This window comes from Mercurialis annua, linkage group LG3 (genome assembly GCF_937616625.2).
Source record: "Mercurialis annua linkage group LG3, ddMerAnnu1.2, whole genome shotgun sequence".
NCBI lineage: Eukaryota > Viridiplantae > Streptophyta > Magnoliopsida > Malpighiales > Euphorbiaceae > Mercurialis > Mercurialis annua.
In genome coordinates this window covers 2,594,440-2,614,465 of record NC_065572.1, presented here as the reverse complement: position 1 = coordinate 2,614,465, position 20,026 = coordinate 2,594,440, and the positions used below count along the sequence as shown (strand labels likewise).

General features: G+C 33.2%; 4 protein-coding genes across 6 annotated transcripts; 2 read left to right on the top strand and 2 right to left on the bottom strand.

The window, feature by feature from the left end:
* Positions 1 to 2,911: 2,911 nt before the first annotated feature.
* On the top strand, positions 2,912 to 4,339 carry LOC126671885 (E3 ubiquitin-protein ligase ATL6). The gene has a single exon (XM_050365708.2). It carries the CDS (start codon positions 3,018 to 3,020, stop codon positions 4,158 to 4,160), a length of 1,143 nt encoding a protein of 380 aa, XP_050221665.1. The 5' UTR covers positions 2,912 to 3,017; the 3' UTR covers positions 4,161 to 4,339.
* Positions 4,340 to 5,835: 1,496 nt separating this feature from the next.
* On the top strand, positions 5,836 to 9,028 carry LOC126671883 (DNA excision repair protein ERCC-1). 2 transcript variants are annotated; one of them, XM_050365704.1, is made up of 9 exons: positions 5,836 to 6,209; positions 6,299 to 6,383; positions 6,729 to 6,832; positions 7,164 to 7,263; positions 7,370 to 7,446; positions 7,946 to 8,045; positions 8,149 to 8,220; positions 8,302 to 8,370; positions 8,515 to 9,028. In XM_050365704.1, exons 1-9 carry the CDS (start codon positions 5,851 to 5,853, stop codon positions 8,839 to 8,841), a joined length of 1,293 nt encoding a protein of 430 aa, XP_050221661.1. In that variant the 5' UTR covers positions 5,836 to 5,850; the 3' UTR covers positions 8,842 to 9,028. The 2 variants fall into 2 exon arrangements, with proteins under 2 accessions (XP_050221661.1, XP_050221662.1); XM_050365705.1 differs by lacking the exon at positions 6,729 to 6,832 and having other exon boundaries at positions 6,299 to 6,379.
* A 6-nt stretch (positions 9,029 to 9,034) lies between these two features.
* On the bottom strand, positions 9,035 to 11,832 carry LOC126671884 (probable serine/threonine-protein kinase PBL7). Of its 2 annotated transcripts, none has more exons than XM_050365707.2 (6): positions 11,330 to 11,832; positions 10,813 to 11,061; positions 9,999 to 10,374; positions 9,559 to 9,691; positions 9,393 to 9,459; positions 9,035 to 9,290 (listed from the first exon to the last, which is right to left on the bottom strand). In XM_050365707.2, the coding sequence occupies exons 1-6, from the start codon at positions 11,619 to 11,621 to the stop codon at positions 9,160 to 9,162; spliced, it is 1,248 nt and encodes a 415-aa protein (XP_050221664.1). In that variant the 5' UTR covers positions 11,622 to 11,832; the 3' UTR covers positions 9,035 to 9,159. The 2 variants fall into 2 exon arrangements, with proteins under 2 accessions (XP_050221664.1, XP_050221663.1); XM_050365706.2 differs by having other exon boundaries at positions 9,393 to 9,482; positions 11,330 to 11,829.
* Positions 11,833 to 13,370: 1,538 nt separating this feature from the next.
* Positions 13,371 to 15,522, bottom strand: LOC126671388 (uncharacterized). Its single transcript, XM_050365154.2, has 3 exons — positions 15,172 to 15,522; positions 14,283 to 14,382; positions 13,371 to 13,782 (listed from the first exon to the last, which is right to left on the bottom strand). The coding sequence occupies exons 1-3, from the start codon at positions 15,352 to 15,354 to the stop codon at positions 13,526 to 13,528; spliced, it is 540 nt and encodes a 179-aa protein (XP_050221111.1). The 5' UTR covers positions 15,355 to 15,522; the 3' UTR covers positions 13,371 to 13,525.
* Between the last annotated feature and the right edge of the window lie 4,504 nt (positions 15,523 to 20,026).

The following is a 20,026-nucleotide window of genomic DNA, read 5'->3' as shown; positions in this document are numbered from 1 at the left end:
AACCAAATAAATATAATTTAAAATGAAACAAGAACACCAATCAAAGAAACGTGAGAATATATAGTTTAGATCTTATCTTGCATCAATTAAATACATTAATCTTTTTGAGGGTTCAATTATTAGGTCATGAAATACATAAATATACTAAAGTAGATGACTCCAAAAGTGACGTTTTTCTGGTTGCAAATAACTTGGTAGAACATAAAAATTGAAAACTTGAACAGAGAACTTGGGTTGCGTTAGAGTCTCGCTTGCTTGCTGCCCAACCAACTTTTTTAATTTGGTTGTTGTTTTATTATTGTTGTAGAAATGTTTAAAATGTTTTCTCAAATAAAATAGTTCGAGTTAGCAAATAAAATTTATTATATTTTTAGTTTTCGGAGGGCAAAATGGAATTGTTTTAATCCCTTTATTTTTAGAATTACTAACTCTATAACGATGTTGTTTTGACAAAACAGAAAACCGCTAGCTATATAGGCCAAACGTTCAGAAACAATATCAAATGTTTTCTTCTAAACCTTATACACAAACTCCAAAAAGAACTTTTTACATAATCTTGATGCAATATCAAATTTTAGTTTCGCAACTGTGTAAATTTATTTGCTATTTTTGTCTCATAATTTTCATTTTTCGGCGTTATTTTCTCAGTAACGTTTTTGAATGAATTTTGGTTTCTCTCATAAGTAGGTTGTTGATATATAAATCCGTCAATAATATTTATAAATATTTTTACTTGTTCTATCGCTATTTAGTTTATCAATAGATTAATGTCCATCGGAGATTCGGAGGTAAAAACTGTTTTATAGCAGCGTAGCAGCCTGCATCGATATCGAATTCAACTGTTGCTGCTATGCACGTTATGCTATAACTTATAAGTAAGAACTTTGTATTATATTATTAAAGTCCAGTTTATTTTTTTTAGTATTAACAGTAGAATATACATTAATTGACTAAAAATTCAGCAGCGTTCAAATGTGACTAACAATTCCCCCGCTTGACTTCAATTTATTTTCGTTTTATATGATTTCATGTCACTTTAGTAACAAAGATTCTAGAATCTACTGTATTTTCTGCTGGATTTTACTTTAGGAATTAATTTGATATTATAATTTATATTACATAGTAAAACTGTTAATACTGTATCTGTAAGACTTCATTAAGAATACAAGTATTATTATGTTTTAATAGTAAAAGTTTCTTTTTTTGGTAATCCAAAAGGGGGAGTGTTGTGAAAAGATTTAAATTCACGACCTAATAGTTTGTTATTTAACGCTTATACCATTTAAATTATATTTCATTGATTATAATTATAAAAATTACTGCAAATACTATTATTTTGTTTTTCAGTAATTGAGTTAGTCAATTGAATTACCGCTGTCTGATTAGTTATTTATCTTATTTTGCAGGTTACGATAGTCAAGTGGAGTCCGCAATCCATCAGTAATTGTTTCAGATCCGCTTTAATGAATTGTATTTTTTTTGTTTATATTTTTATGATTTTTAAAAATTTATTATTGATCTCAAGTAATGGAGGATCTCTTTTTTTTTTAACAAAGGCTAAAATTTCTATTAATAATAACGAAAATTACATGAACGGTTTCTCAACATACTGAGAATAGTGTTTCCAAGATGAAGATTATTATCACTAATATTATTTTATTGTAACTGATCTCCTTATAATTTGTTATAAAAATATGTAGGGTATTGGTGAAACAAATCCTAACGTTTCATTTTTTTTACGATTTAAGCCCAACATTTAAAATTTTACGAAACAAATCTCAACCTTTCAAATTTTTGCATTTTGTAGCCCAAATCCATTATTTGCTTATGTGGCAGCCATATTATTGGTATATTAAATCCCAACGTTTTAAAATTTTGCAAATAAAATCCCAACCTTTCGGATTTTTGCAAATTGTAGCCTAAAAAAGATGACAAAATGGCTAGAATTAGAACTTGAGCTACAATTTGCAAAAATTAAAAAGGTTAGGATTTGTTTCGTAAAATTTTAAATGTTAGACTTAAATCGCTAAAAAAATGAAACATTGAAATTTGTTTCGCCAATATCCCAAATATGTAATGAGAATTTATTAATTAATTTTCCCGCATTGGCATAATTAAATTAAAAATTCACCAGTCTCCGTAGATTTGCTTGTCATAATCTTTTGCTGTATTTCCAAATGGACACTGAAGTTGGCATGAAGTATTAAAAACCCACTTTTATGAAAATCAATCAAAAAAATTTGAACCTTTGCCAAATCGAATGAGATCTCCCTCCTCCAGCCGCACCTCCAAGCATGAAATTTACATGCCATTAAAAAATGAAAAAATTTAAAGTGATTTTTAATTTTTATTTCCATCCTTAAATTGTCACTTAATGATATTCAAATCTATATTATAATTTCAAAATCCAAATATCATAATAATTTTAAAATCCAAATATCATAATATTTTTTAAATAAAAATTTTAAATTTTTGATACACCTTTTTCACTTTAACCTTTTCTTTTCTTCTATGTTTCTTCTTCTGCAGACTCCGCTGCACCTATTCATCCCGCCGCCTGCAACACCATTGATCGATTTGAAGGAGGTGGTGAAGGTTTGTAGAGATAATTTAATTTAATTTGGGATAATTGAGAATAATTGATATTTTAATTACAATTATCTAAAATTTTGATTAATTAAGTATCCATTACAGCTTTGATCCAAAAGATTAGGCACTTACCGCATTCTTACCTATTTATTCCCAAAGCTCATTAGAAGCTTCCTATGTTAAAGTATGATGGCCACGTGGATATAACCAATATTGACCATAAATAAACAATAAATAAAGTCAAGTTCCTGAAAATGGACCCCACTTTTGCAATTGTCCAAACTCTTACAGAAGTCTTCTGTTTTGATTCCCACGCTTATTTCTCATTTATAACCCTAATCTCTTCACTCTCCTTAACCATGCTCTTTATAAATTACATCTCTAACTGAATTCTACCATTTATTTTACCTAATTTTCATTTCTCCGCCATGTCTCCGCCTCTTCATTACATAATATTCGTCGTCCTCCTCTCATCTCCGATCACCGCCGTCCTCGCGCAAACCTCCAATGAAGACACGCGTAATCCGTATGGCTACGCTCGTGTTACTCCGTCTATGGCTATAATCATCGTAGTCTTGATCGCGGCTCTCTTTTTCATGGGGTTTTTCTCTATTTATATCCGCCACCGCGGAAATTTAGGGACTGGAGGCAGCGTTCCAGGAGCAAACAACGGAGGGAGATCCCGACGATCTACCGCGGCGCGTGGGCTGGATGCTACCGTGATCGAGACGTTTCCGACGTTGGTTTACTCGGAAGTGAAAGGGCTTAAGATAGGGAAAGGTGAACTGGAATGCGCTGTTTGTTTGTGTGAATTTGAAGATGATGAAACGCTGCGTTTATTGCCTAAATGTGACCATGCTTTTCATCCTGATTGTATTGATGCTTGGCTGGTTTCTCATACCACGTGTCCTGTTTGTCGAGCTAATTTAGCTCCTCAACCGGATGACCCGCCGGTTCAGACAACTGGTTCGACACCTGATTCATCTGATCTCGAAGCTCAAAACGACACCGTAGCGGTGGAAGTACAACCGGAAGTTTGTCAGAATGATCAAGTTGACCCTCCTGCGCCTGAGGTTATAAGTGCGGGTCAAACTTTGAATAGGAACCGTACACGTGGGTCACGATCTGATAGGCCCAATGATATGCCTCGTTGGTTTCCAAGGTCACACTCTACTGGTCATTCTTTGGTTCAACCGGGTGAAAATACGGACCGGTTCACTTTGAAATTACCAGCTGAGATTAGGAAAGAGATAATGAACCGTGAATTGAACCGGACCATGAGTATGGTTGTTTTTTCAAGGGAAAGGAGTTCGAGAAGAGGGTATAAACCCGGTGGTGGAGAAGGGAGTAGCCGAGGAAAGTATAAACGACTCGAGCGGACCGATCGAGCTGCTAAATCGGAGCGATCAACTATTAATAGGACTCCGTCGTTTATGCAGAGAGCATCATCGTTTTTGACGAGAGCTTCGTCTTTGGCTCGGTCAACAAAGGTGACTACAAGTGAGGGAGAAGGATCTTCCAGCCGAGTGGTTGGACCAGATGCGGTTCAATCAACCCGCCCTCCGGTTTAGTTTTTGAGATTTTGATTTTAATTATTTGTGTAAATTGTTTATAGCTTTTAGGAATTTTCACAAACTTTTTATCTATTTAATTTTTTAAAATTGCAATATGATGTACCATATGACAACTTTTTCAATAGACCAGGTCAAGTCAATAATTAGAGATGGAATGGTATTCCATATTTTGTTAATATGTTGTGCCTTGGAATACTTATTTGCTTAAATTGCCCGAATATGTAGAGCTAAATTATAAAATGTCACAATTCTAGGAATCAGCCAACTTATTTTGTCAATTATAATTAAAATGAAATTTTAGATATTCACAGGAATTCATGATAATTAGAGAAATCCCACTATTTTAACTATTATCTGTTAGAAACTGTAATATAAATACTAATGAGCTATAACTCAAATGGTATAAGCGTTAATTAGCAAACTGCTAGATTGATTTCTCATATAGAAAAAACTGTAATATAAATATGTAGACTTATAATAAATTCGGAACTAGAAAGAGATTGAATATGGCTGCTAATAGATAAGATAAGTCCGGGCTAAAAAAACATCCTCCATTTATTGTAAATACCTAACAAGATAAGGTGCAATTTGCTTTGAGCGAGATAATTATTCTTGTCATAACAAATTTAGAAAATGGAACAAATAGTAATGGGTACAATTTGTTGCGTGTGTATATATATTCTTGCAACTTGTTAGTACAAAGTGCAACTTTAACCAACAAAATTGGAATTTTGAGAGGAACTTCATTTTTTTCTTGTTATGCCATTTGAATTATTTAGTTTCTATTGTTTTCATGGCCATCTATACATGATTGGTGGCGTGCTAGCAGAGGTTGGAATAAGTTCAATTTCCACCTCCTTTCTTTGACTATAACAATTTTCTTGACTTTATATAATCCTTTTTATTAATATTTTAATGGAAGAAAATGAATCAAATATGAAATTTATTGAATTGTAGTGTACCTACCACTAGACTATACCTATGGCTAATTACTAATTGCTAGAATTTAACTCTCTTAATTTGTGATTAATTACTAGGATAATAAAAAAATTGGGCATCTCTCTAAAATACTAAAAAAAGTGAAAATAATTATAAATATACAAAATGCCTTTTTGAAAAAAAATACTTGTTTGATGCAAAAATACGTAGAACAGTAAAAATAATTACCAATAAAATATAGCTCAAATAATATAGGCGTTAGACAACAAACTGTTAAATTATGGATTCAAGTCCTCTCATAACCCTTCTCAATTATAAAAAAAATTACAAAAATAATTAAACATAAACAAACCCAACCCAAATCAAATCTAAACTAAATCAATTTGAGTCAACCATCGCAACAACTAGCAACCTCCGGCCAGCCGCCACCTTCGAGATCGCCTCTAGTAAACCAGCACCTCCTCTGGCGATGGCTAGCCACTGCCGCCTCTGGCGACTATCCCATTGACGATCTCCGGTGTCATCATTGGCAACCGCCGACCATTGCTCCCCACTGCCGGCCACCACCCTTATCGACGGTCCTCGACAAAAACTGCGGGCCATCGTTGGCCCCAACCGCCAGTCACACTATCGGCCACTATCTGACCACGGACCTTGCCGGTAACGACCACATAAAAACTAAAACCCAAAACCGAAAAACTAAACCGAAAAAATTACGCGTAGTAAAAAGAATTGCAATGACTGATTGATGGGCCTAGGGTTCATATCTCTTGGCCCAGTCAAACAATGTATGAAGGCCCGTAAACAATTATTAGAAGTTGGTCCTTCTCCTCCTCCTTCTTCTGCAACAATGGAGAGAGATGAAAATGATGAAGAACAAAACAGAAAATCAAATACCAAAAAAGTACTAATTCAGATCCCATCTTATCAAGAAGTTATAGAAAATTCACAAAACCCTAAAACCCAATCTTTATTCAACCCATCTCAAACTTTCTCTCAAGCTTTCGCCTCCATTAAAAACTCCGAATTCTACACTCCGCCGCCTCCTCCTAAATCCGGCGCCGTTTCCGATAATGAGAACTCTAATCCAACCTCGACGACCCAAAGGTTCTTTCTTTAACATTGTTTTTTAAATTTCTTTTGGTTTGCTACAATGGGTGGTTTTTAATGTTTGTAATAATTGGTGATGAATACAGTGCGGCTTCACCTTCTCCGTCTGCTGCTTCACCGTCGAATCACGCCGGTCAGAATCGCAATGCAATCATTGTTAGCCACAGGCAGGTAATTTCAGTCTTTAAGTTGTGAAGGATAGAAAAAGAACAAAGTAAAAAGGTGTAATCTTTTTAAAAAAACATATAAATACTAGGCTTCTTAAAAAATAGTGAACTTTAGCGTGTTTTGCAATTTTAAATTTAATTTCCAGTGTCCACAACGGCATTTTTTAACGGAAAACTGTTCGGTGTTTGAATTTGAAAAGAAAATGATAGTTTATGTATTAAATTGATAAAATTTAAAGTTCATGTTAAAACTGCAAAAAGTTCATGATTTTAGCAATAAAGCCTACACATTAAGAGAAAGATTGTGTCTGTTTTGTTAAAAGAAAGTTATTTTTTTGTTTGTTGGCAGAAGGGAAACCCATTGCTTAAACATATAAGAAATGTGAGGTGGGCTTTTGCTGATATTGTTTGTGACTACATGCTTGGCCAGAATTCATGTGCTCTTTATCTAAGGTTTTTACTTCATTGCTTATTTTAGTGTTTATCTTTTGGAAATGTTAAATTTTGCCATTTAGACATTGGAAAGTCAATGTAGTTTATACTTTATATGATCATAAAGGTAGCACGGACACGGGGGGCACTTGGACACGGCTAAATGGTGTTATTTTAAGGTTTTCTATGTAAAAAATGAAATTTGTGTCTGAAACATCCAATGTCTGACACGTTTTTGAAACGGGAAACGTTGATTGATTGTATGAAGTGTCCGTGCCACCGATTCATAAGCAGTGGATTGCCTGTTTTGCTCAGTGCTAATTTGGATAAGTTGATTGATCATTTGATGCAGTCTTAGGTATCATCTATTGCATCCCGATTATCTGTATTATCGAATTAGGGAGCTGCAAAAGAACTACAAGCTTCGTATTGTTTTATGCCATGTTGATGTTGTAAGTCTTTTATTCTATCTGATGATAAGTGTTTGCGAGTGTTTTGTACTAGTTAGTTATTAAGTTTATTGTATCCATTATTTAAGTTTATATTGATTGCTTTCAGGAGGATGTGGTTAAGCCTCTACTTGAAGTCACTAAGACCGCTCTGCTTCATGACTGTACTCTATTATGTGCTTGGAGGTATTCTGCTTTTTTTTTTTTCCATTGCAAACGGGACACTTCTGTTTAAGATAGGATACTTTTGGTCTGAGAGTTCTCCATACATGATAGATCGATCAGATAGAGAGTTGAACCTATATTGCAATTATTTTGTTTTATGAGTTAATTGCAAATTACTACACAAATTTTACCCTAATTTGCAATTACAACACGGACTTTAAAACTTGGCAAATTGGTACACCAACTTTCATCTTTTGATAAATTGGTACACCGAACTAGAAAAATACTAACATGGACATTATAATATAGAGCCACGTGTTGTTGCATGATTGGTCAGTGTGCCAAAACTGAAAGTTGGTGTACCAATTTGCCAAGTTTCAAATCTCGTGTTGAAATTGCAAATTAGGTAAAGTTCGTGTACTAATTTGCAATTGACCCTTATTTTATTAATATTTGACGAATTCATTTCTTGTATCAGACAGTTTTAGAACGATTGTTGCTGACATTCTTTTGTTAATAGTTTGGAGGAATGTGGTCGTTACTTGGAGACTATAAAAATTTATGAAAACAAACCCGCGGATCTTATCCAAGGGTATATGGATACAGATTATTTATCACGGGTATGTGCTCTTTGAGGTCCACTGCCCAAGTCTATCTTTCTTTTTGTTAATTGTCTTGGTTATTTGAATTGATTAAACTGAATTTTTTTTTCTTTTGATTTAGCTAAGCCACTCTCTGACAACTGTTCGGCATGTTAATAAGACTGATGTAGTCACCCTCGGCTCTACCTTTGGGGTATGTCCTATGAGTGCCTTGCTGTAATAAAATTGATTGATTTAATTTGTTCATCGGGAACTAATTTGAGTCTCGTTTCAGTCCCTTTCTAATATCATGGATGCATCGATGGAAGATCTAGCTCGCTGCCCTGGCATAGGAGAGCGCAAGGTATTTTTTGAACTTCTTGTTTTTTGCTGTGTTCATGATTTGATGCCCTTAACTGCATAGCCAACAAAATTAGCACACTGTAGTAGTTAAATATTAATGGTCTTTATTGTTCATAGTATGTGCATTTACGAGTTTGTGTCTCAGGTGAAACGCTTGTATGACACTTTTCATGAACCATTCAAGCGGGTATCCAGTAACCCCATTGTTCCAGAGACATCTCAGAAAGACCCCGAACCTTCTGTAGCAAAAATTACAGAATTGGGGAAGGGAGAAGAAGATGAAAGCAAAAGAAGGAAGAAAGAACCTGAAATAACGGTCAAATCCGCTCTTTCTGCCGCATTTTCAAAATATGCTGATAAAATTGGTAAAAGAGCTAATAGATCACATGGAGAAAAAGATGCAGGAGAGACAAGTCTTGGCAAGGAATCAGGAACTGATAATAGGAACTCTAATGAAGAGACCGGGAGTTGATTCTCATTTTTGAGATTATCAGTTTATCGGGAGTATAGTCGTAGCATCGGTGCAGTCAAATTTCTTTTACTACTTTGTATTAGCCGTCACAGAAGGTAAATTTTACTTTACCAGGTTCAATTGTAGTGTTATTCTGTACATATCAACTGATTATTATGATCTAATGAATTATAATTTTCTTTTGACATCAAGATGATTCAATCTGAAATGCTTGTTTTTGAATTTTTTTTATTCCGCAATGTGATAATGTAGAATGAAGCTCACATAGTTGTACAGATCTACAATTTCTGAACTCTCTTTTAAGATCTAGGACTGACTTTATGAGTTGGGAATCTGGTGGAAATTGAAGACGGGTTCTTGGCGAGCGGGATTAACGATTGTACCACATCTGTAATCAACGGACGGTAATCTGCTTCCGGTTGGACACACATGGCTGCAATTGCTGCTACCTATTTTTAATGGAAACAACATATTTCAGAAAATTACTTGAGATTCAAGCTAAAGAAATATCTGACTTAAATTTGCTGATAATGCAGAAATGATGAGGCAACCTGAATTAAATCTTTCTTTGAATATTTGCCCTCCAGAGCCGGATCTACCATTTCCATAAGCTTTTCTCTGTTAGTTAACCTCGGAAGAGCCTGTAAAACGTAAATAACTGACAAATTCCTCTTTCATAAATTCTTGTCAATTCATACTGCAATGTTCTTAACTAACCCAAGAGACGAGGACATGTTCACCGGAGGGCCGTTTAATATCCAGAGGAATCCGGCCAGTTAACAGCTGTAAAAGAACCACGCCGAAACTGTAAACATCCGATTTTGTCGTAAGTTTACCTGTTGAAGCATACCTGATTTCATAACAACAAATATCATATCAGTAACGTTTAGTTCAAGAAACTTGTAATATGTAAACTAACATTTTGTGACAGCTTTATATAAAACTATAACAAAATACTATTATCAGCTAATAAAATTATCCCTTCAATTTTTAAATATCTGATTTTGATCTTTAGCTTGTGATTTGAAAATGACATGCAGTCTAATGAGGACCTTACTATGCCCATGTGCAATATTGTGTGACAGTTGACATCGCAATGCTAATCTGATATGTTCGTTAAAAATAAAAAATCCATGACAGGCAAATGGAGCACTCACTCTGGAGCAAGATAACCGGTGGTCCCAACCACGCGTGTCGACATCTGACCGTTGATTTTCTCGGAACCCATCTTGGCAAACCCGAAATCCGAAACCTTGGCACGGAAATTTCGGTCCAGTAAAATGTTGCTGCATTTCAAATCACGGTGGATGACAGATGGGATTGTTTGTTCATGAAGAAACTCGAGAGCCCTAGCGCAATCGAGGGCTATGCGCAAGCGGGTTCCCCAATCCAACGGCTGACATTGCTTGTGATGGAGATTATTTTGAAGGGTACCATTAGGCATGAACTCAAATATTAGAAGCCTATGGTGCTGGTCAGCACAATAGCCTAGTAGTTCCACCAAATAAGGAGAGTGCAACCTGCTTAGCAAGTCTACCTGCAAACAGGAAAATGACACTGTGACTGAACTATACCAATACCCATGTGCAGAATTGAATAGCAGTGAACAAATAACTAATGTTTTTGATTTTTAGCACATAAAAATTGTTGACTTTAAGCCCCTTTATTAAGACCTTAAACTGAGGTTAATTAGCTAAAATGTGCACCCTATGTTAGAAAATAAAGGGTTGATTGCAAAACCAATCGTGAACTTTAGCGTGTTTTGTAACTTTAACACGAACTTTTAACAATTTAGAATGCAAACTATTTCTTTTAATTTGAAATGCCGAGCAATTTTCTGATACAAAAACGCTTATGTGGACTCTGGAATATAAACTACCATGCCAGTATTCCAATCATAACACGATAAAGTTCATGATTTGTTTTACGATTAATCCGGAAATAAAGCAAAAGGATAATAAATGAAGTGACTTGCCTCTATCCTGAAGGCACGTTCGCCTTGTTTCCCTTCTCTACGGAACATTTTAATGGCAGAAACTGTCCCATCAGCAAGAACACCTCTATACGCAACTCCATAACCTCCATTTCCAATCACATTTGCTTCATTGAATTTGTCCGTAGCTGCTTCAAGCTCCTTGTATGTAAAAACTTGAACTCCTTTGTATTTTGGTACAGGTTTCTGAGCCATATTGCTTCCATATAAACACCCTCCATTCACATCTGCCCACATTTTGCAAATTCAAGATTGCTTAGCATAAATTTTCTCAGCACCTAAATTCAAGATTGTGAAACACGGAAACAGAAACCCTGAAACCGGAAACAACGAAACCATATTTTCAGAGTTTCAGTCATTTTCCTAGGACTCAAGGGACTCGAGAAGTTTCCGTGCAACACAGACCTAGAACTTAAACATTCTTAAATGTTCGTTAAACATACAAACCATGTCATAAATGCAAAGAAATGTGAAAACGGTAGCAATTATTATTACCTGGGCTAGAAGTAAAGCTTAGAGTGGTATGAGCAACAAATCTACAACTGTTAGTATTACTCATAATGCTACTATGTTTACTACTGCCACTTAAATTGTTAGCAGATTTGAGTCTTCTAAGCATCACAATAATAACAAAGATAGCAAGAATTACAATGGCAGAGAAGGCTGAAATGACAATTATGAGAATAGAAGTTGAGGAAAGTGTGGTGTCTTGGTGGTGGCTAAGAGGTTGAGAATGAGAGTGATGGTGTTTAGTGGTATGAGAGCCAAAATTAGTGTTAGTTTCCATGAGCAGACCCTGCAAGAACTGAGAAGAAAAATATAGAATTGAGTAAAGACAGAGAAAGAAAATTTGATGATTTATTGAAGATTTTGTATAGTTGGAGGGTGGAGTTTATTTACCTAGGAGCTCATATTAATTGTATGCAATATGCATGCACTCTAGAATAATAAGGGTGGTGTTGTGTACTTCATTCGTCCCTTCTATTGTATTTTCTAAGGACTAGTCTCTGTCTTTGTATCAACAAAATTTGCAATTTTTTGTAGTGTTCGGTACTTGTTTTCTATTTCAATTACATCTAAGGCTCTATGAATAATCACTTATTCCCCTAATCTTTTAGTTCATTAGAGATCCGATAAACCGTGTGAGCTGTACAATGACGAGTAGTTTATTCTCTTACGCTCACCATAACGATAAATAAACTCTCATATGATATATGGATGTGACAGTATGGAGACTCGAGCTTGAGAATTCATTCCTTATAAAGCGAGAATACTTCAGTAATCAACAACGTAGCACCATTAGCAATATGGAAACGGTATATTTGGATGCGAACACGACGGAATAGTATTATTTAAAAAGTTTTTATGTTAAAAAGGAATTTCATGTTCTCAAAATGGAAATATTTATTGAGTGAAATGTCCGTACTACATAGTAAATTAGATCACTACTTCATTGATACTTATTCACCTAGTTAGTTGTATTGTAGGATGTGTACAAACCAAATAACCAAACTGAACCGACAAATTTTGTTAGGTTCGGTTTACCACTACAAAAAAAATAATTTTTTCACTCAGTTTGGTTTTGTTTTGGATTAAAACAATTTCAATTAAGTTTTAGTGCAAACCGATCAAGAAAAAGGTAAGTTTTGTCACAAACCGTAAAAGTAACCTAACCAAGTGGTTCAGTTCCAATTTACAAAAAAAATTGGTTTTGAAGAAGAAAAACTAAATTTGAGTCAGTTCGATTCGATTTAAACCAAATTTTGATAGAGTTCGGTTTGGTTTTGGAATAGATTACAACATTGATCATTTATATGCCTATTTGATGATCTTAATGGTGTATACCAAAATAATGCAAAGTAGAAGAACATTCTCTATTTCATTCTTTACCTTTTAAACTATTAATTCCCCATTAACCATTGAGAATGACACAGCAAGAAACATGACCCCCCTATCCTAACCCTAGAACCAAAATATCACCATCTTCCCGGGCTGTGATTTTGTCTTTGCTCTTCTAATTTGTCCCTTTTCTACAAGCCAGTCAGTAAAGGAACCTTTGATCCGTGCGATAGGGAGAGATAATGCCCCATCTGCAAGTCACAAGCCTCATGCCATCATCACCCATTTGGTATCATAAAGTCCATCCTATTCAACCAGGGACCAACACCAACATTAATGATACCAGACACTAGGGGGTACATTCCGTTCAAACCGAACCGAAAACTTTCAAGAATGACATCTTTCAAACCAAACCGAACTAGCCAGGCGGGTTCAGTTATTTCAGTTCAGTCTGCACTAAGACTTAACAAAAAAAATTGAATAAAAAACCGAACCAATATCAAACCGAACCGAATTTGCCAGTTCGGTTTAGTTTGGTTTTTTCACACCCCTACAAGACACTGTTTACTGTTATATTCATGTGTTAAAACTTAAAAGCTCTCTGTCATCTCCTTCTATTGTCATGTGCTGCCTGCCTGCCTAAGCAATAAAGTTTCTATCTTTTTACATCAAAGGCTTCATTAATTTATAACAAGGATAAAATAAATCAGCAATTACATCATATTAGAAATTAAATGTACACCAATGTCAAGAAAAAATGTAACGGATTAGTTACACCTACTAAGCTGAAAGGTGGTATAGCCGGCTTGGGGTTTCGGGTTATGACTAAAGTTATAAGAATTTACGGATTCATCAATCATCTGGAAAACCTAAAAACCTGTTTATAAGCTTGACAACAGGCGTTGCGTCTCCTGCAGGGTAAGGAAGAAGAGACTCTAAATCGATATCTGCTATTACACGATCGAGTGTTTGAGGACGGGCACAATATAAATGCTTCCGATCTGCTAGTTCTTCTGCGAGTTCACTTTGATGATTGTCCATCAAATCTTCATTCACTACTACGATTAGAGGTTTACCGAGGCGCAGAGTCTCAAATATACTCCCCGAGCCTGCACATGTTTAGAACCAGTTATTAGTAACCTTATCTGCTATCCAAATTAATGGCCAAAACAAAGTTATTAAATTTCTTTGGAAGATACTGAAGCAATTATCCAATTCTCTCACTCCCTTTCGGTTTCAAGTAGGGATTCCTCTAAGAACCGCAAAACTAGTATGGTCCCTTGCTAAATGAAAATATGTCCACCACGCTAGAGAGTAGAGACTACAGTCCTTTTTCAACTCCTGGTATATATTTACTTAGCAATAAAATGCAATTTATGGCAAACATGACAAAACGTGATATTGAGAACTAATCCTTTACCCTCAGATTGGGGTATCTGGTTGAGAAAGATTGACTGCAGACCTGGCCTAACCCCACCACCCCTTATCAAAGGTTAAGCATCCATATAAAGCCAATTGCAATTATAACAATCTTTCGAACTGTTTTTTTTATATTAATTAATAATAGACCCGTGAAAATTGCAGCAGAGATAATATATGAAGAGCTTACCGGCATGACTGATGACAAGAGATGCTGATCGTAGATGGTCTGCAATACTTGATGAAAAAGTGAAGTAATCAACAGCTACAGATCCATCTTCTCCTTCAGACTGCAATTAAAAAGAATGTCATGACACATAATAAAAGTTTAACTTTGTAGACAATGCATCTTAAGAAGAAATCAGCCTTCTTTTTGTAGGAAATAATACATTTGTTCAATCAAGATATGCAATGAAGACTAGAAATGCAACTCCAGAACTTTAAGAATCAATTTCATTCAAGCGACAATACTGTAGCAAAATATATGAACCTCAAACCTACTCCTATTCCTAAACGGAAAAGCAACACGAATATAACGCTACCAACATTTCAAGGACAAATGCTCATCTCCCGTCCTCTCATTTACTCCATATGAGCTAATTGTCATCTTCAAGTTTGTTAAAAACATCACTTCCGACATTAAAAACAACCAAAGACCCATTATTCAACAACAGTAGTGACCTTTTGGCATAAAAACTGGTCATCACAACGCTTGAAGGCGACCTTGCATCAGTTTACGCCAGTAAAGATCATACACCGCCTTAATTGCATTCAATGAATTACAAACTAACAATTCGCTAGCAGCATTATATATTCACAAATAGATTTAATCCACAAACAACCTTACAAATTCAAGCAAATTCCAGCAAGAGAACATGAAATTGAAGCAAATTACAACAGCACCCAACAATCAATTAAAAAATAAAAAAAACTCAACTTTATGAATAAATTAACAAAACCCAGAAAAATTCCACGAAATTCAAGCAGAAAAAAGCAATACCCAGAAATCAATCAAGAACACCAAGCTCAAATTTGAATTGAATTGGGGGCTAAAAACAAAGAAAGTAAAACATAGGGACCTTAATAGGAATGTAAGATCCACGCCCGATTTGTATAAGAAGGTGGGTATACCCCTTTTTAAACAATTGTTGTTTAACTTCATTTGTATCAACTGCTCTTACGAGCGCATCGAACAATGTCGTTCCCACTGTAACAAATACAATTCTTTTATAATTGTAATTTTGATCAGTAATTTCTCCCATTCGTAAGATTAACCCTAATTTACAAACCACTGATTGATTCGCTAATTACAGACCCAGTAGACGTAATCTGTAATCTGTAATCTGAACTGTATTATTGCAAATCCAGTAGACGAAATTTGGCAGGAGAATTTGTCCTCCATTGATGATGACGAGCTGATGTCTCTGAGTAAGAAAGACGGTGTCGTTTTGGTTATAAATTTGAAAAGAAAGTAAAGGTTCCAGTTTGGTTAACTGTAATTGGGCTTGACTTTGGTCTTGGGCTATCTTTTTGATGGGCTATTCTGAAAATGACATTTGGGCTTAAATTATTTACTAAAATACAATCACTTTTTCCAAAAAAATCACTAAAATAAACATTTTTAAATTTTTGAGCTACAAAAAGAATGATGGTTTATGTTAATTTTACCTTTTTGAACAGTCTTGAACTCAATAAAGGGAACAAAAAAACTCAAACTTGAATTGTGTTACAAATTGTTGCCGTTGTCTATGTAGTAAGCCAGAAAGTTACTATAAAATAAGTAGAGAAAAATGTTTCTATTTGTCAAAAAATGTTACATTTAAAATGTTCTATTTCTAAAATACATAAAACATTATCGAACAAAAGGTTAATTCGACTCTAAACTTGTGTCTCACAATCAAATATGCCACTTTTAATGTTTTTTGGTCAAGATACTCAAATTTGTGTTTCGAAATCAAATTAGTTAATTAGATTTCAAAACTTGTATTTGAGAGTCAAATCAGTCACGCATATAAAATATACAAGTCAGAATTTCTTTGACGACAAAACACAAATTTTAGGATTACTTGAATACATATTTAGAGTCTGAAATATACGTTCAAAAGCCGGATTGACCATTTACGCAAACATATTTGAAATCGGAAAAATAAAACAAAAATTGATCCACTAAATTGTCGCATATTGTTTCTCATTGAGAGAATATTTGGTGTACAAGTTAATGAGAGGTAAAAAGAGCAGAAGAATGTCTAAAGTAAGGGTGAAAAATGAAGGCAGTGTGGCATAAAGAAGGAGACAATGATAAAAGTGTGAAGTCTCTGTGGTCTCTAATTGTGTCCGAAAGTGAAAGGAATCAGTAAAATAAGGATACAGAGATGCACTTTTTCTTCCGAATATTTTGAATATTTACAGATTTATACTATTGGATTTGATCTTCACTTTTCAGTTTGCAGTATTTTTAATATTTGCATTGGGATTGATTTCTTTCGTTTATTTGGCTCCATTCCATGCTTTTTACTTTCTTCTACTAAAGTAAAACCCATCTTTAAAATTAACATTTTTAATTTTCCATTTTTAATTTTTTGATTGAATAACGGCTTTATCCAGTCTCTCAATTTGTGATAGGGGTTCAAATAACTTATTCTCAATCATTTTGATGAATAAAAGGACCATATTTTTAATTTTTGGATAAAATAAAGACAATATTCTCTATTTTCCGGATTGACTCTTTATTGGCATATACCATCAAATAAAAATTAAATTACATAAAAATATGAATTAAGTAACTGGTTGACAATTAGCTGATTTTCAAGGGCGGATCTATTCCTTAAATTATCAACCGTCGCCTTAAATTATCTTTTTACAAATTATTATCCCAATTTTTCTTTTTCAAAAGATATGATTGTTAAATTTATATTTTTGTACGAATAACTCCCTCATTTTTTTGTCCAACCCAACCCAATCTTAAGGGGGTTAATTGTACAAAAACAAAAAAAGAGTGGTGAGGGTTGCTAACTAAATTGTTGTAGGGTGGCAGTGAGGTGATATGGGATAAGGTATTGAGTGGCCTACGACACTAAGGTTAAGGGTCGGAGGTCCTATCTTAAGACATGGAACTGTAATAATCAAAACTGTCTCTCTGTAATGTTGTCTGTTGGTGAGAGATTCCCAAATCTTCCAGCCCTACTCCCCCCATTCACATCACTATCTCACCCAACTCCACTTTACTACACCATTACTATTTCTTTTTGCACAAATTATCATACAAGTCCCTGAATTTTTTAGATTTATTTTTTTAATATTTAAATCTATAATTTTTGAATTTATATTTCATTTCGAAAAGGAAAAAAGGTCATTTATAACGTTTTAAAAAGTGAACAACCAAACCCCAATTTTGACGTATAAATGAGACGTTGGGAGCCTATTTATCAAAATTGGAGAATATGATTGTTCATTTTTTAAGATTTTAGGGGCATATTTAAATCTTTCTGAACTTTGAAGGTTTATTTAATTATGAAGTTAAAACTTAAGAATATAAATGACCCTTTTTCCTTTTGAAAAACGTATCATACAAGTATATTTTAGTCATTATCGACAATCAATGTATACTAAGAAAAACAAAAATACATTATAGTTATTTAAAATTAAAAAAAAAAAGTTGTAACATGTACAAATAGTACACTTAATGTATACTAAGAAAAACAAAAATACATTATAGTTATTTAAAATTTAAAAAAAAAGTTGTAACATGTACAAATAGTACACTTATCTATATAGAATTAAAATGATGAATTGTTTAAATTTTTGCTTTTGTAGTCATTCGGTAATAAGGAAATAAATAAAAATATTTATCTAATGTATATTTAAAAACGAATTATTAATTCAATAAAAAATTTAAAACTGTAAACACTGACATAAAGTTGAGACAACACTATATTATCGTAATATATAACAAAATATCAAGCATATGATTGATTAACAAATATCTAGAATCTGATCAAAAAAAATCTTCAAACTTTAACCTCCTGTCTTAAGAGCATTTTATTACCATGCAATACAATAGCATCATCACATTTTATGCAATCATAGGGATTTTTCCATTACCAACTTTTTGGGCAATTTCTCCTGATCTGTATCACTACAATAGTATAATTTTATACTTAGAGCCTGTTTGGATCAATTTTAGTGTAAAATTTATTTTAATTCATTTCATTTCTAAATAAATTTTATATAAAAATTATTAAAAAATAATTTTTTGTATTTAATTTTCCAAATTTTAAATATAAAAATAATATTAAATTAAGTGAAATAAATTGAATATTGTATTTCGGGTGTAAATATAATTTAAATTGTGAAAATTCATTTGAACCCAACACATATCTTGTAGAAATTCAATTGAATTCTATAAAAATTGTGAAATTCATTTAAATCAAATAGACCCTTAATTGTATTTGTATTATTTTCATTTTGTTGTTTCAACTTGGTTGAAAAAAAGTTTTATTTTATGATTTTGGATAAAAATATTTATATACTGTTAATTTTTGATAAATTTATAGTTTTAAATGTAGAACTGACAATCACTCTGTAAACTGATTTAAAATCAATAAATTATATTTCTTTTATATAAAATTATAAATATAAATTATTTTAATCCTTTATGCCAAATATAAATATACGATATACGAGAGATTCTTAGGTAGACTCAGTCTACCACGTCATCCGTAGACTAACCTATCATTTTATGACACATCATTAAAATAGTGGCACTATCGTAATTTTGTTTATTACTTATTTACACTTTTGGATAGTAATATTACGATAGTGCCATTATTTTAATGACGTGTCATAATGTGATAGATTTAGTCTACGAGTGACGTGGTGGACTGAGTCTACCTAAGAATTTCTCACGATATACTACTAAAAATTATACCTAATGTAAGTCAAAAGTCACAGATTGGTTTAACAAAGCATAAATGCATGTGCAATCAATAAAAGAGGATTACTTAATATAATCAAGGGATTTAATTTAACAGTTGTATTATTCTTATTGTCACATGAGCTATATTTATTAAGAAACAAACACAGAGATAAATAAAGAGGACCAGCCTAACATGCTATTAAAATTTAAATCCCTGCCCCATGGCATAAAATTTGCTAAATAATTTGTAATTATATCATAAATATCCCTTTCAGATGATGCTTCCTCTAGACATTATTGGCAGACTGCCAGTGTATACAACCTTTTTCTTTAAGCTTACAGACTGATTGTCCTTGATTTCATAATCTATTTGTTGGATTAATTAACTTAATTTCATCTATTCTAGTGTGTGGGTACTAGGGGTGTGAAAACACCCGACCAAACTGAATACCCGACTCAATCGATAAATTTAATTTGATTCGATTTAATATAATATTATAAAATGTTGGGGCTTTTTGTTCGATTAGGTTTTAAACGCAAACAAAGTTCAGTTATTATAAATTGAATCGAACAAACCAAATTGACTTAAAAATATCAACCAAGTTTCAATTTAGTTTATTTTTTTTATACTTGATAGATTTAATTTGACTTTTAACAAAATAAATAATAAATGTGCAGTAGCATAAGATTTAATTTGACTTCGCTAGCATCAGATCCAGCACTTCTTGGGTAAAAGCTCAATACTTTGTATAGAGTAGCTTTAAAAATACATGTTAAAGCATTTCCGACCTAACGAATCCTATTCAATTCTGTTTTAATTAGTCGGAATAGTCACTTCGAATATCGTAAAATACATGTTCTGAAAAAATGTTCATTGAATTTTTTTAATTTATTTTAAGTGGATATGAAGGGTGTGTAAAAATCAAATCAAACTGAATAACATGAGTTAAATCTTTATTTTAAATGATATAAAAAATCTGAAACTTTTTTTTAATTCAGTTTAATTTTGGATGTAAAAA